Source organism: Dipodomys spectabilis, unplaced genomic scaffold, assembly GCF_019054845.1.
Source record: "Dipodomys spectabilis isolate Male_0828 unplaced genomic scaffold, ASM1905484v1 ptg000002l, whole genome shotgun sequence".
Classification (NCBI taxonomy): Eukaryota; Metazoa; Chordata; class Mammalia; order Rodentia; family Heteromyidae; genus Dipodomys; species Dipodomys spectabilis.
In genome coordinates, this window is record NW_024870679.1 from 10837946 (window position 1) to 10851019 (window position 13074).

At 35.5% G+C, this 13074-nt stretch overlaps 1 protein-coding gene across 1 annotated transcript in view; it reads right to left on the bottom strand.

Annotated features, from left to right (window-relative positions):
• Positions 1 to 9892: 9892 nt before the first annotated feature.
• The window catches only part of Slc35a3 (solute carrier family 35 member A3), a 38656-nt gene continuing 35474 nt past the window's right edge, over positions 9893 to 13074 (bottom strand). Inside the window, exon 8 of the mRNA XM_042683006.1 lies at positions 9893 to 13013. Within this exon, the coding sequence (XP_042538940.1) occupies positions 12923 to 13013 (91 nt within the window). The 3' untranslated portion in view covers positions 9893 to 12922. The remainder of the gene's footprint in view (positions 13014 to 13074) is intronic.

Consider the following 13074-nt stretch of genomic DNA (forward strand, 5'->3'; position numbering starts at 1 on the left):
CCATGATTAGGAAGGAGATCGGATGGTTAGGAGATCGGAAAAACGTGTCAGAGCAAAATTTTTCGCAAAATGTTAAGAAACAGTGAACCTGGGTCCAATGATCTAATACATATTCACAAGCTCAGCAATATATACACTTGCCCTTTGGCTGGGCTTAGTGATGCTTTTTTGTCTCATAGTTTAGAGACAAGTGACAGCATTGACTTCACAGGCTAGGTCATAAAAGGACTGCATCCTGCTAGCTTAGCTGTTTGATTCATTTGGTGATGCCAGCTGCTGTGTAGAGGCTATTGAAGGAGCTATGGAGAGACCCAGCTGTCCAGAACAGGTGGAACTTTACCCACCTGTGGACCATGTCGCAGGTGCATCCTCCAAGCCTGGTCAGGCCTTGAGCTGACTGCAACCACTGCCCACAACCTGACCACAATTTTTAATATCCTCCCACCCCTCCAGTACCAGGCATGAACTTGGGACCTTCTCCTTGAGTCAGACCCCTAGTCCTGACTACAACTTTGATACTCTTAGAATCCTATGACTTAATGACTCAGGGATTCTTGAGTCAAACACAATAAGATTAAAATGTACTTTTAATTTTATTTTTGTCGGTTGAACTCTGAGTTCTTCAGCTCAAGGCTAGTGTTATACCACTTGAGCCATAGCACCACTTCCAGCTTTTTTCTGTTTATGTGGTGCTAAGGAATTGAACCCAGGGCCTCATGCATGCAAGGCAAGCACTCTACTACTGAGCCACCTTCCCAGTCCAAAATGTACTTGTTTTAAAACACTAAGCTTTAGAGTGATTTGTTATATTGGGCTATGATAAACCAACATATACAAGATAAAGGGAAAATGCAGGATGTAGTGAAGAATGTGTAAATTCTTCCTGCAACTTCTCTAAGTTTTTGAAATGATTTTAAAGTAAATTTTCACTAAATGTCCTCCTCCCCCTATTTCTATACTGACTAGAGGTGGAAAATAAACCAATTTCCATGAAGATATATTTATGATACATATTTCCAGGCATATTGTCCATTGATAAGTGAACTCATTCATTTTAAGGAATACTCTCATGTATAAAGTTTAGATGAATCCCTCCCCCACAGTATAACCCATGCTTTCACAGTATTTGATGTCGGTATAATTTGTGGAGGAGAAGGGGAAAAACAAGTCCTTTAAATAAGGATACAGGTGGACCTGTTGCAACAATGAGTAGTACAAGTTGTCATGTCAAAAACGAACTTTACAACTTGGGGGGGAGGGGAGGATGGGAAGGGATGGGAAGGGTAAACAAAGGAGGAAGCTACAATGCTTGATAAGAAATGTACTCACTATCTTTCCCATGTAATTGTAACCCCTCTGCACAGTATTTTCACAATAAAAAAAGAAGAAAAAAAAAAAGAAAGTTTAGATGAAGTTCAACTTGAAGCTGTTCAAAGTAATGTAAGATTTCCTAACTAAATCGCCAGGAATTTTAGATGGCTACAGTGGGCTGGTAAAATCATTTATCCTGGCTGCACCAATATTATCTTTAAGAAATGTATGGGCACCAATAGCTCACATCTCTTATTCAGGCTACTCAGGAGGACAAGATCCAGAGGATCAGATTTGAAGCCCAGCCCAGGCAAAAGGTTAGCGAGACTCCCATCTCAATAAGCTGAGTGCTGTAGTACTAAGCCTTGTCATCCCAGCTTGAAGATCATGATCTACACTGGTCCCCAGGGATAAAGGGAGTAGGGAATATGGGTAACAAACAAAAAGGTCTAGGGTTGTGAGTCAAGTAGCAGAGTGCCTGTCTAGCAAATGCAAAGAGGCCTTGAGAGCCAAACACCAGTACTACAATTTTCTTTTTAAATGCTTCCATTTCTGACTTTTTGCCGGTGAGTTAAAGAGACAAGAGTCTGACTTTTCTGCCTGTAGCTGGTTTTGAACTTGAATCCTATTACAGGCATGAGCCACCAGCACCAGGCTGGCTATGACTTAACTGCAGACCTCAGAATCCAAGTGACTGTTAGGATGTGCTCAGGCCCTTGACTCACCCACCAATACTTCTCATCCTCATCCCTGCCTGAACCAGCCGCTTCTGTATTCTCTGCTAGTTAATAACACCAAATCTCTATCACTTTTGCATTCAATCACACAGCCTTGGTGATATATAGGGACAAAACCAAAAATGTTATGGAGGTATAGCTCAGTGGTACAATGCTCAGCACCTAGTATGACTGCAGGCCGGCAGTGGAGAGGATCTTAATTAACTATTCCCATTAGAAAATATAAAGCAGGAAAAAACAGCTTATGTACAGCACTCTGACATCAATTAAACATGATTAAGTACACAAAAATTTAAAACCAAAAAGGAAAATATATGTGTTGTTCAAACTCAAGCAATGTACTGAAAAAGATTAAAATCCTCTGAAAAATAAATGCTGGAGGTGTGGCCCAACTGGCAGAGTGCCTGTCTGATTAGCAAGCACAAACCCTGAGTTCAAACCACCACACACTGCCTCTTCAAAACAACAAAAACTAGTAGGGTAGGGCATGGCTCAAATGGAAGAGCACCTGCCTAGCAAGCACAAGGGCCTGAGTTCAAACTCAAGTACCACAAAAAAAAAGACTAATGAAAAAACAAATCTTGGTACCTGAAAGAAGACAAATGAAAATAAACAGAGAAGAGGAATAGATCAAAAGAACAAAAGAGATAACAAGGATAAGTGAAAAAATTATATAGACAAGATTATGGGCCTCAAGGTCAAAACTAACAAAACTCAACATAATTTAGAAAGAGAGGGAAAAAAAACAAAAACAAGAAACAGGCTGATTGAATACCTACAATGGGATTTGATGTTAGGACTTGTGCTTACCTAGTAGGAAAATTGCTCCATTTGAGCCTCATCTCAGGCCCACAGACTTGCCAAAAATAGTATCAAGCAGTAAACACACAGCAACATTTTTATAAAAGAAACAGCCAAAGTGTCAGCCTAGGACTTTCTATGTAGCCAGCATGTACTTAAAAAATCTAGGGGGAAAAAAAACCATACTAGAACTCAAGGAATATAGCACTTAGAGAATACCCTTGAATATTTATTAGATGAACTTTATCCAGCCAAGAGCTTGTTGAAGAGACAAAGATAAATTGCTGGTACAGAGTATCAAACATAGTTTTTAAGCCTGGTGTGGTGATACATACTGGTAAATCTCAGCAGTCAAGATGTAGAGGCAGAAGAACCTAAGAGTTCAAGGTCACCCTAGGCTACATAATGAAACACTATCTCAAAAAATTTAAAAGCTGGGCTGGCCATTGGTGGCTGGGGCCTATAATCCTAGCTATTCAGAAGGCTGAGATCTGAGGATCTCGATTCCAAGCCAGCCTGGGCAATAAAGTCCATGAGACTCTTATCTCCAAGTTAACCACTAGAAGAACAGAAGTGGTGCTGTGGCTTAAGTGGTAGAACACTCACCTTGAGCTGAAGAGCATTAGGGACAGCTCCCAGGCTCAGAGTTCAAACCCCACAACCGACCAAAAAAAAAAAATTTTTTTTTAAAGCTAGAGATATAGCTTAGTGGTAGAATGGCTAGCACCAGCACCATACAAAAAATTACTTTAAAATTTAAATATTTAATCTTACAGTTAAGGCAAAGACTAGAATCGGAAAATAGTTTTATATATTATAATAAAACAGGAATAAGAAAACTGAAAGATTGGACAACACAAAGAATTCACTATTGCATGGACCACTCAAATCAGAGTCAAAGAATATCACTTCAAACCAGCAAACTGAAATGTGAAAGCCTAAACAAGCAAACCAGGAGCTCTAAACACTAGATAAAATGATATGAGTATAAAAGTAACCACTAGAATTAATATACAGACCCAAATTTCTAAAGGAATTTTACAAGGAACACACTCTGAATAATAAAAGAAACAGTAAATATAGAAATATACATGTTAACTTTTCAAAAATAAAAAGGAAAAAACTTCAAACTAATCTACAGATAGTGATTAGCAATGCAAGAGAGACATAAGAGCTAACTAGATTTCTCTGATATGAACCATTTTCATACAGTTTTAACTTTTAGACCATGTAACTGATTCATATTCAATAATGCTAAAATTTAATATGCAAAATCAAATACAAAGAAAAGCTAATAAACCTAATTTATCACCTTGATAACCACACAGAAGAGTGATTTTCATTAACTTTTCAACACATGCCAACTATAATAAAGTATATTAGTAAACTATATTGGAGGACAAATAGAAATATAAATCTTAAATATTACTCAGTACGTTTACTCTGGTAATATTGATGTTAGAGTGCTGAAACACATACTATATAATAAAACATACGTTAAGAAACAAATTTTTACTATAAGAGGACAAAAAAATAAAGTACAGCCTGTGGTATTAAATTTTTATTTGTAAGTATGGATTTAAATTTGTGGTCTTTGAAAATAAAAGTCTCCTAGTTCTGCTCACTGAAATGATTTGGAGCAATGATGTCTTAGTAATAATGGATTCTAAGTTCCATTGCCCTTAAAAAGAATAGTATTCTTGAAAGAAAAGCTGATAGTCCCGGTTTGGAGCAACACAAATACAAAGTAAGCTGGGGACACCCTGCTGTCTGAAGCTAGGCACAACATGAAGGCTGAGGTCAGTGTCTAAGAGATGCAGTGACTTCTGCAGTTACAGGAGGGGAAGGAGGTAGAGAAGAAGGAGAGGAAGGAGAATATGAATCATCAGCTGATGTTTATACCACTGAATGAAAAACTGTTAGAAAATAGAATATTCTCATGGTGCCAAAAAAATTACTCCATAGACTACTAAGGAGGAGGAGAAGGATCTTAACAATGGAAAGACCTAGTTGTCACCATTGCATTGACCAAATAGCAGCTTCCTAACTTTAACAATAGACCATCTAGAATTTTCTGCCTTTTAATAGAATATGATAGAAAATCAGTAAGCACCAGTAAGATATTCTTGCCCAAAACATTTAACTTGAAGCTAATCAATCTTACACACTTCACTTCCACATCAAAGGAAATATAAAGAAAGATATAGATCCAAAGTAGCAGTCTATCCTGAGAAACAAAGGGCATGCAGCAAGAAAGCTACTAGATGAAGAGACAAACACAAAACACAAACCTCAACTGCAGCTGGTTCAAAAAACAAAAGTCTGTAGTTATTTTTAAGAAAACTGAAAACCTGGGAATGGGGTTCAAGTGGTAGAGTGCTTGCCTAGCAAGCCCAAGTACCGCAAAACAGTAGAAAAACTACAAATATGTAGACATCGAAGAGCACCTGCAGTGTGTGGGCCACTTTGATCCTGTGACCCGAGCCCTCTGACCTAGGGAACAGCTCCTCTCCAACCTGGCCCTGAAGAACGTCATCTGTGCATTCATCTCTGAGAATGATTGGGCAGAGGCCTACGGAGACCCTCTTGCCTTGCTGTGCCTGGCACCCTGACCCAGGAGGGCCATGAGACAGAAACCCTAGTCTCTGTACAAAGTTTGTGTCCCTAGGCCTCCTAGTCAGCTCTGCTGGTAGGCTCTGGTCTGTTCCCCCTCTCAGTAGAGCCAATGGCTGGGCTTGAGCCTTCCTTTCCCCTTGTGGGCTGGAAAGGCCGTGAGGCTGGGTTGTACGAAGGCTACCATTGCTGCTACTGTCCTGTAATAAAATCTGTAAGCACTAAGAAAAGCTAACACTTTTAGAATATGGATTTAGATGATATATTTTGAATTTAGTTTTCTCAAATGTAGTCATTATACTGAGGTTATTAGGAAAATGGCTTTATTTTTTAGAACATGTATGCTGAAGTGTTTAGATATAGCTCTCAAACTGCTAATAATTTAGGGGTATGCTATCATCTTACTGTGTATGTATATTCAGAATGTAAAACTGGAAAGAATTTAAATTGGGGAAAAACAAAAGATCTGCCAGGTATAGCGGTACACATCTATAGCCCCAGCACTCATGAAGTTGAAACAAGATTGCAAGTTTGAAGCCAGCCTGGATTGCATAGCAAGAAACACAAAAAGGTCTTTAACATCACTGCTAGGAGCCCAGAGGATTTCAAAGCAGTTCTGTCGTAGCATGATTAAAATTATTAAAAATGGCAAGTCACATAAAATCAAAATATTAAAAACAAAATCAAACATGGCTGTGATAGAGACGGGTAATACAAAGAAATGAAAATTTGAAGCATTATCTATATTATCCAAAACTGAGCTCCAAGTTTTAAAATTCTAGAATTCAAAGCAACAGCTACTGGAAGAGTAACAAAATGAGACATGAACTCACATCTTTCATGATTTTCTGTAACCCTACCAGCCTCCTAGAAAACATGCCCAACCTTTACTATATTTAGAGCTATTGAAGCTACAAGCATGTATTACAAAAAACTCATGTCATTATTATATTATTCATTGAATCTACTATCAAGGCAAAATAACATAATTAATTTTAGCCAAAAGGAAAAAAAACAATGAGCTAGAAATGTAGCTCAGAGACAGAGAACTTGCCTCACATAAAACCCTTAGAACCAAAGCACGTGAACCTACTTAATAAACACTCAGTTATTAGAATTCATATTTTAAATATAAATGTACACAAATAAGGTTAAAAACATACATCTGATTCAGTACATTTAACTATACCGCTAACAGACTCTACGAAGCACATTTACCATTTTCAGATTATCCCCAAACACTAACAATACTCTCTCTTGGAGAGGCAGTACTGGAGTTTCAAACTTGCTATGCAAGGGACTAAGCCAAATACTAACAATACTCTCTTTTGGGGAGGCAGTACTGGAGTTTTTACACTTGCTAGGCAAGGGACTGAGTCATACCTACAGCAACATACATCATTCACCTTCTCTTGAGTTCTATTTGTAAAAAGGAACAAAGTATACCTCTGTGCTAAACAGTATTCACAAATGAATATGATTTCTTTACAGGAAGTTACCACCTTTAACATTTTAGAAATCTTAAATAAATAAATGTGAGGAAATGCATGAATGAAACAACGAATGCTTCTGTCAATGGAGGGCTGATACCTAACCCTAACAGATGACAACAGGCAGGTGGACCTAGCCACAGTTTGGCCCCACTCTTTGAACCAAAGTAAACAGCTATCAGTTTTATTCTAGTAACTCTTCCTACCACTGGTTATTACCATTAATGGCTATTTAGAATTAGTTTAAAATTGTATTTGAAAATGCTGTTTAGATAAAAGGCTTATAAACACTTGCTATGTGGCCTAGGCTGGTCTAGATCTCCTGGGATCAATTGATCATCATATTTTAGCCGTGACTTCAGGCACACAACTGGGTTTAGCCCTTATAAAGCAAATTTGTTCCTTAAAATTTAGGGTAGCAGGAATACCTGAATGGTAGAGCACTTACCATGTACCATGTGTAAAACTCTGGGTTCAATCTCTAACACCTAAATAAATTTTTTTAATCTAGCTGCATTTAATAAAAAAATTTAATGCCAGAATTTAGTATTTATCATTAAACATTATGACATGCTTGCTACTTAGCACAGTATCTAAGGGTAAACATGTTTTTCTACTCTAGATTGATATTGTTAGGACAATTTCACTGGATTTTAAAAATTAAAAAGGACAGTAAACTATAATTCTCCGTAAGCAAGAATTGTTATTCCTTGTGTCATCCCCATCATGTCAGGACAGTGTGTTTCAATATGGTTAGTCACTCTGGAGTAAGGAATTAGGCCTCAAAAAAAGTTCCTGCTTAAGTCATTGGAAGGTTCCAGAGTTAGCAATGTCATAATCCAGGTTGGGCCTCTCAAACCACTTCACACATTTTATGCTAACAATGACACACTAAGGATCCTGATGCCAGCAAGATCTTCAGGTAGGGACCAGGTCCTAGACAGAGTTCAACCAGGGGAGCTAAATAAACCAAATAAAAATCTGACACCAGGGCTGGGAAGGTGGCTCAGTGGTAGAGCGCTTGCCTTGCATGCATGAGGCCCTGGGTTCGATTCCTCAGCACCGCATAAGCAGAAAAAGCTGGAAGTGGTGCTGTGGCTCAAGTGGTAGAGTGCTCGCCTTGAGCTGAAGAGCTCAGGGACAGCGCCCAGGCCCAGAGTTCAGGCCCCACAACTGACCAAAAAAAAAAAAAAAAATCTGACACCAGAGCTTGGGTGAATCTCCCTGTTCATAGTGTCTCATGTAGAAGCCAGGAGGGCCACAGGGAAATGACATTAGGAGCTCCAACTTTGGGCTCTCAGTAGACCCTGTTTTATGTGGCTCTTCCTTTGTTTTAATGTGTATTTCCTTTCCCTATAATAAATTTGACTGCTGATATAGTAGCTGTTATTTCTTTCTAGCAAGTTACCAAGCTTGAGAGATTTGGGAAGCCTATTAATTTGCAACCAACAAGAAATCTTAGTATGGAAGAAACTCTTGTGGTAATTGAAAGTAATCTGCTTCTAGTTTATGTTATCAGTCCTGCCTTGAAGGTATTTTCTTAAGAACAGTTAATACAGACTAGTATTCCAGGCTAGTTACTACCCAAGTCTAGTGAAAGTAGTCTTATAAGATGTAGATTATAAAACATATTTGCCCAGCACTTAGACCTTTTTTTTCTTTTTCTTCCCCTCCCCCTCCCCTTTTGCAGGGAATGGGAGTGGAGGGAAGCCCAAGGTCTTGCTATATAGCCCAAGCCAGCTTATATACACCATTGTACCTGGCTTGTGATATATATTTAATAAGAACTATTCCAATACAAAAAAATTAAATGTTTTTAATTCTTTCCATGAGAAATTACCAAAATGTATGTGTATATGTATTTATGTGCATATATACAATGCTTATATGTATATTTATACAGTGCTCATAAAAGGCTTACTTAATATATATGCTTGCTGCTCTTCTTTTTGACATCTATTAAGCAAAACATTTTGTGCACTGTTATTTCAGAACAGAAGCGGAAATTCTCTATGTTCCTCACTACATTTTTGCTCCACATTGACCTGACAGTCACAACAGAAGCAATTATCTTCAAATTGTGAAGAAAATACAGAATTACTGTATGTTCTCAAACCTCAAGGCTAGCAAACAGATTGTTATAGTTAGAACCAAATACTTTTATCATATGGGTATAGGATACTTTTATCATATGGGTAGAGAAATTCTAACTTAAATAAAATCTAGGCTTTTAGGCTACAGAATATGCTAAAGAAGAAAGCAGGATGACATGGTATGGAACTAAGAGGAGGTAAAGATCAGCAAAGTATATACAAAGTAGAGACTAATTTACAGATTCGGTCACAGACAACAAGTGAAAAGGGAAACAGGGACATACAGGAAGAAAGCTCTGTAGTTATTTACGAAAATAATCTATTTAAATTGTCTATTAAATATATAATGATGATCAAAAAAGGACAAGAGAAGTTATCAGTAAAAAGCCATTTAGCAAAAGACTAATTTTGAATTATGTCCATAAAAAATTTAAATATAAAAATCATTCTCAAACCCCAAAGAATCTTTTTAGATAAATAAAACACAGACATAGACAAATGCAGGATCCAAGTCAATTTTTAAAAATCACAGTAAATTATATATTGCAAGAAACAAAACAAAATAATACTTAGATACAGCTATTAAAAAGGTTGAAAAAAGCTGGAAAATGGTGTACTGGTGTACAATTTAAGTAAAACTATTTACTAAGGCTTTTAAATCATACTTGTTTTAATTTTATTACATAATGAATTTAAACTGCAAATGTTGAAACAAAAAATGAAATTAAAGTTTTTCTTGAAACATTCTTAACTGCCCACTGTCTAAAAAAAAAGAGAATTACAAAATAATCTCCAAAAAAGCCAGTTATTTGGCAAACAAGGCACAGAGGACCAAAATTTTTTTTATATAAAAGTGCTTTTTCTTTGGTCCTATAATTATTTAAAATGTTCTGGAGACTCTTAAAATGATTTTCAATATAGTATAAATAATTTTATAAGTCTTCTATAGAGCATATACCAACAGTAATTTTTACAGTGGCTATTTAAATGACTAATCCTAAAACTTTCTTTACAAAAAAAGCAGTTGAATGATGACATTTTAAATATTTAATAATTTGATATGTAAGAATATTCCGTATTGTACTGTTTGGCGCACAATGTCAATTAATTCCTTCCAGACTGTAATGAGTCGACCTTAAATATCAAACTACCATTCTATTTTATGAAGTTCTGTGACATTCAAGGTAAACTGGTGTAAACATTTAAGTTTTGCATATGTAAACTATATATTCAATCATAAAAGGACTTATATTGTTGCATTTACCACATTTTTCTCCCAAACCATATTCTTAATTTTAACAGAATTACCAATTAACATTGTTCTTACATGAATTAACACATCTTCACTTTCAACAAAGTAGTTGAGTGATAACAAATACACTTCTAAAAGTATAGAAAGTTAATCAAGGAATTATCATTATAAAAGCTAGACACATTAAGATCTTTAAAGATCAACAAAACGCAAACCACTTACACAAAATGTCTTTATCTGTATATAATCAAGGACAGGACACAAGTCTTCCCAAATAGGATCATTCCCTTATGAATTAACAAGTATAAACTAGCACAATAATAACCTCAGACCCACTAGAAATCTAAAATGTAAACTGTGCCTAATAAGAAGTTTGCTTTGAAAATATGTTAGACTACTTTGTATATTTTCATAAATCTTCATTACATTTTCATAATCTTTGTTAGGAAACTTGAAAATTGTGATTTTGGTCACCTGAAAATGTGTGATTACTTATACCTAATATAAAATAACTTTGAATAAAAATTTAAAGATAAAAACAAAGGCAGACAAAACCTAAATTAACAATTACTTGTGAATACACACTGTATTGGTACATAATTATAGCTCCAACAATAATGGGACCTAAATCCAAGGCTTTGCTTTTAGTCTTGAATTCTGTGCATTTTCAAGGTTTGTATTTCACTTACTAGTAGGTAATAGGATATAAGTCCAAAGGCTGTTGTAGTCTTAAAACACCATGCAAAGAATGTGCAAAGTTCTTAAACAGGATACTCTAGATTAAAGGTGGTCACTGGAAATCATGTCTGCATTCAGAAAGTTTGGTACCATTTTGGTATCAACAAATTGACTTTAAATATTTCATAATTTTAAGCGCTTTTAAGATGAATGCAGTTAAAGTAGGCCTATAGAGACTATGTATTAGCAAGTATCACAGCCAGTCCAAATTAGTAAAGAGTATGCAACAGTTCATAACAACAGTAATTTTGAATCAAAATCTATTTAACAAAACCCATGACAACTCTATAAAAATATGTCTTTTACAGTTTTTATATCTATTAAGTGGGCTTTTAAAATATATACAATCATACATGAAAAAATAAAGTAAAATACTTCTTATACTAATAGGCAATTCTGCATATATGTAGTCAATAATTTAATTAAACTTATATTCAAACTATAGAAGACAATTTTTGCCCACCACTTTATATATGACTAATATATTTTCTGTCCTTTGAACTTATTAAATAATTCAATGTAATTTGCATCCTCAACTCCAGTGTCAAAAAAGGAAGGAAATAAAAAACATCTCCACTATTGTAAAGCAGCAGCTCTAGGGGACAGAGATAGAAATCAGAATTCAGTCACCTCTCGTGGTCAAATGACAGGATTCCTGGAGACAGTTGCTACAAGAGACCTAAAAAATTCTGGCCAGCTTGAACTAAAAGTTACAATGCCACTTAAAATAATGTACTTTGGCAATAGGGAATGTCTAAGAAAGTAATTTTGGTCTTTGAAATGTATACTACTATCTTTTTTATTATTTTTTCAACAGTTGTATATTAAAGGAAGTTTCTGCAAATCAACAAATATTCACCAGAACACTTTCTAATTATATACGGTATATGCACAATAGTTCAACATTGTCCTCAGAGGGAGATCTGTAGAAAGCTACTCTGTCTTCTCTTTCTCTGCCCCCAACTAGTTTATTTAAATGATATCTTTTAACTTTATTGGCAATTATACATACATTTAAAGTAGTATTAAGGACTTAACTAATTTGGAGTGAAGAACTGTCATTGGGGGGGTTAGGGATATAACTCCCTTAGTGTCAAAGTCACTAGCTATTATCTAGCACAGGACCAACTGGATTGCTTTCAGCTGTCTCAAAGCCCTGAAGAGTCTGAAGATATACATACATATATATGTATATAAATACACATATGTATATGTATACATATAAGTATACATATAGATGTCTCCCTATACTAAATTTACATATGAATTTTATTCTCTGATGAATTTGACCCAATATTCATCAAATTTTATACAAACTGAACAAATATTTATTAGTCCTTTGTTCAATAACCTTTTGTATAAATATAAAAATATCAGATACATGAAAATGTTTTTCAAATCATATTTCTATTTCAGCCTTATAGGTAAGTATAATTTCCAAACTCTGAATACTCTATGAGATTTGATTTATCTGTACAGAGGAGTAATAAAAAATTTTAGTAAGTAGAACTGATTTGCAAAAACGACTGTTTGACTTTTATGTGCTCTGGCAAAGAAAGAGTGCATTGAACATCTGCAGCAATCAGAAAGGTAAACTCTTTAAACTGAGCTGTCATGTTTCCTCCCCATCCTTGTTCTGATTCTAACCCTGGGAAAGACTTTCAAGTTTCAATTTCTACATGTAATGTTTTGTTACATGTACAGTACACATATTTTATCCTTATGCCTGTGGATTTTCAAACCATTTGAACAAGATGGTCAGATTCAGAATTTGCATGATGAATCTGTAGAAATATCTTCACAGAATCTGTAGAAGTCCTCTGTGCAAGATTAATGTTGAAACTCCTAGCGCACCACTGTGAAAAACCAGTTAAAGATAGTATACACCTACGCTTTAATGGGATTTCCTGCAGGTTTGGGATCATAACCATATAAGAAGGTAGCTGTTATCACAAGGATGGCTCCAAGGAAAAAGACACTGAATAAGATAAAAGAAAAATAAGAGAAAATCAAGTTAAAAGCAAATCAAGTTCTTTCCA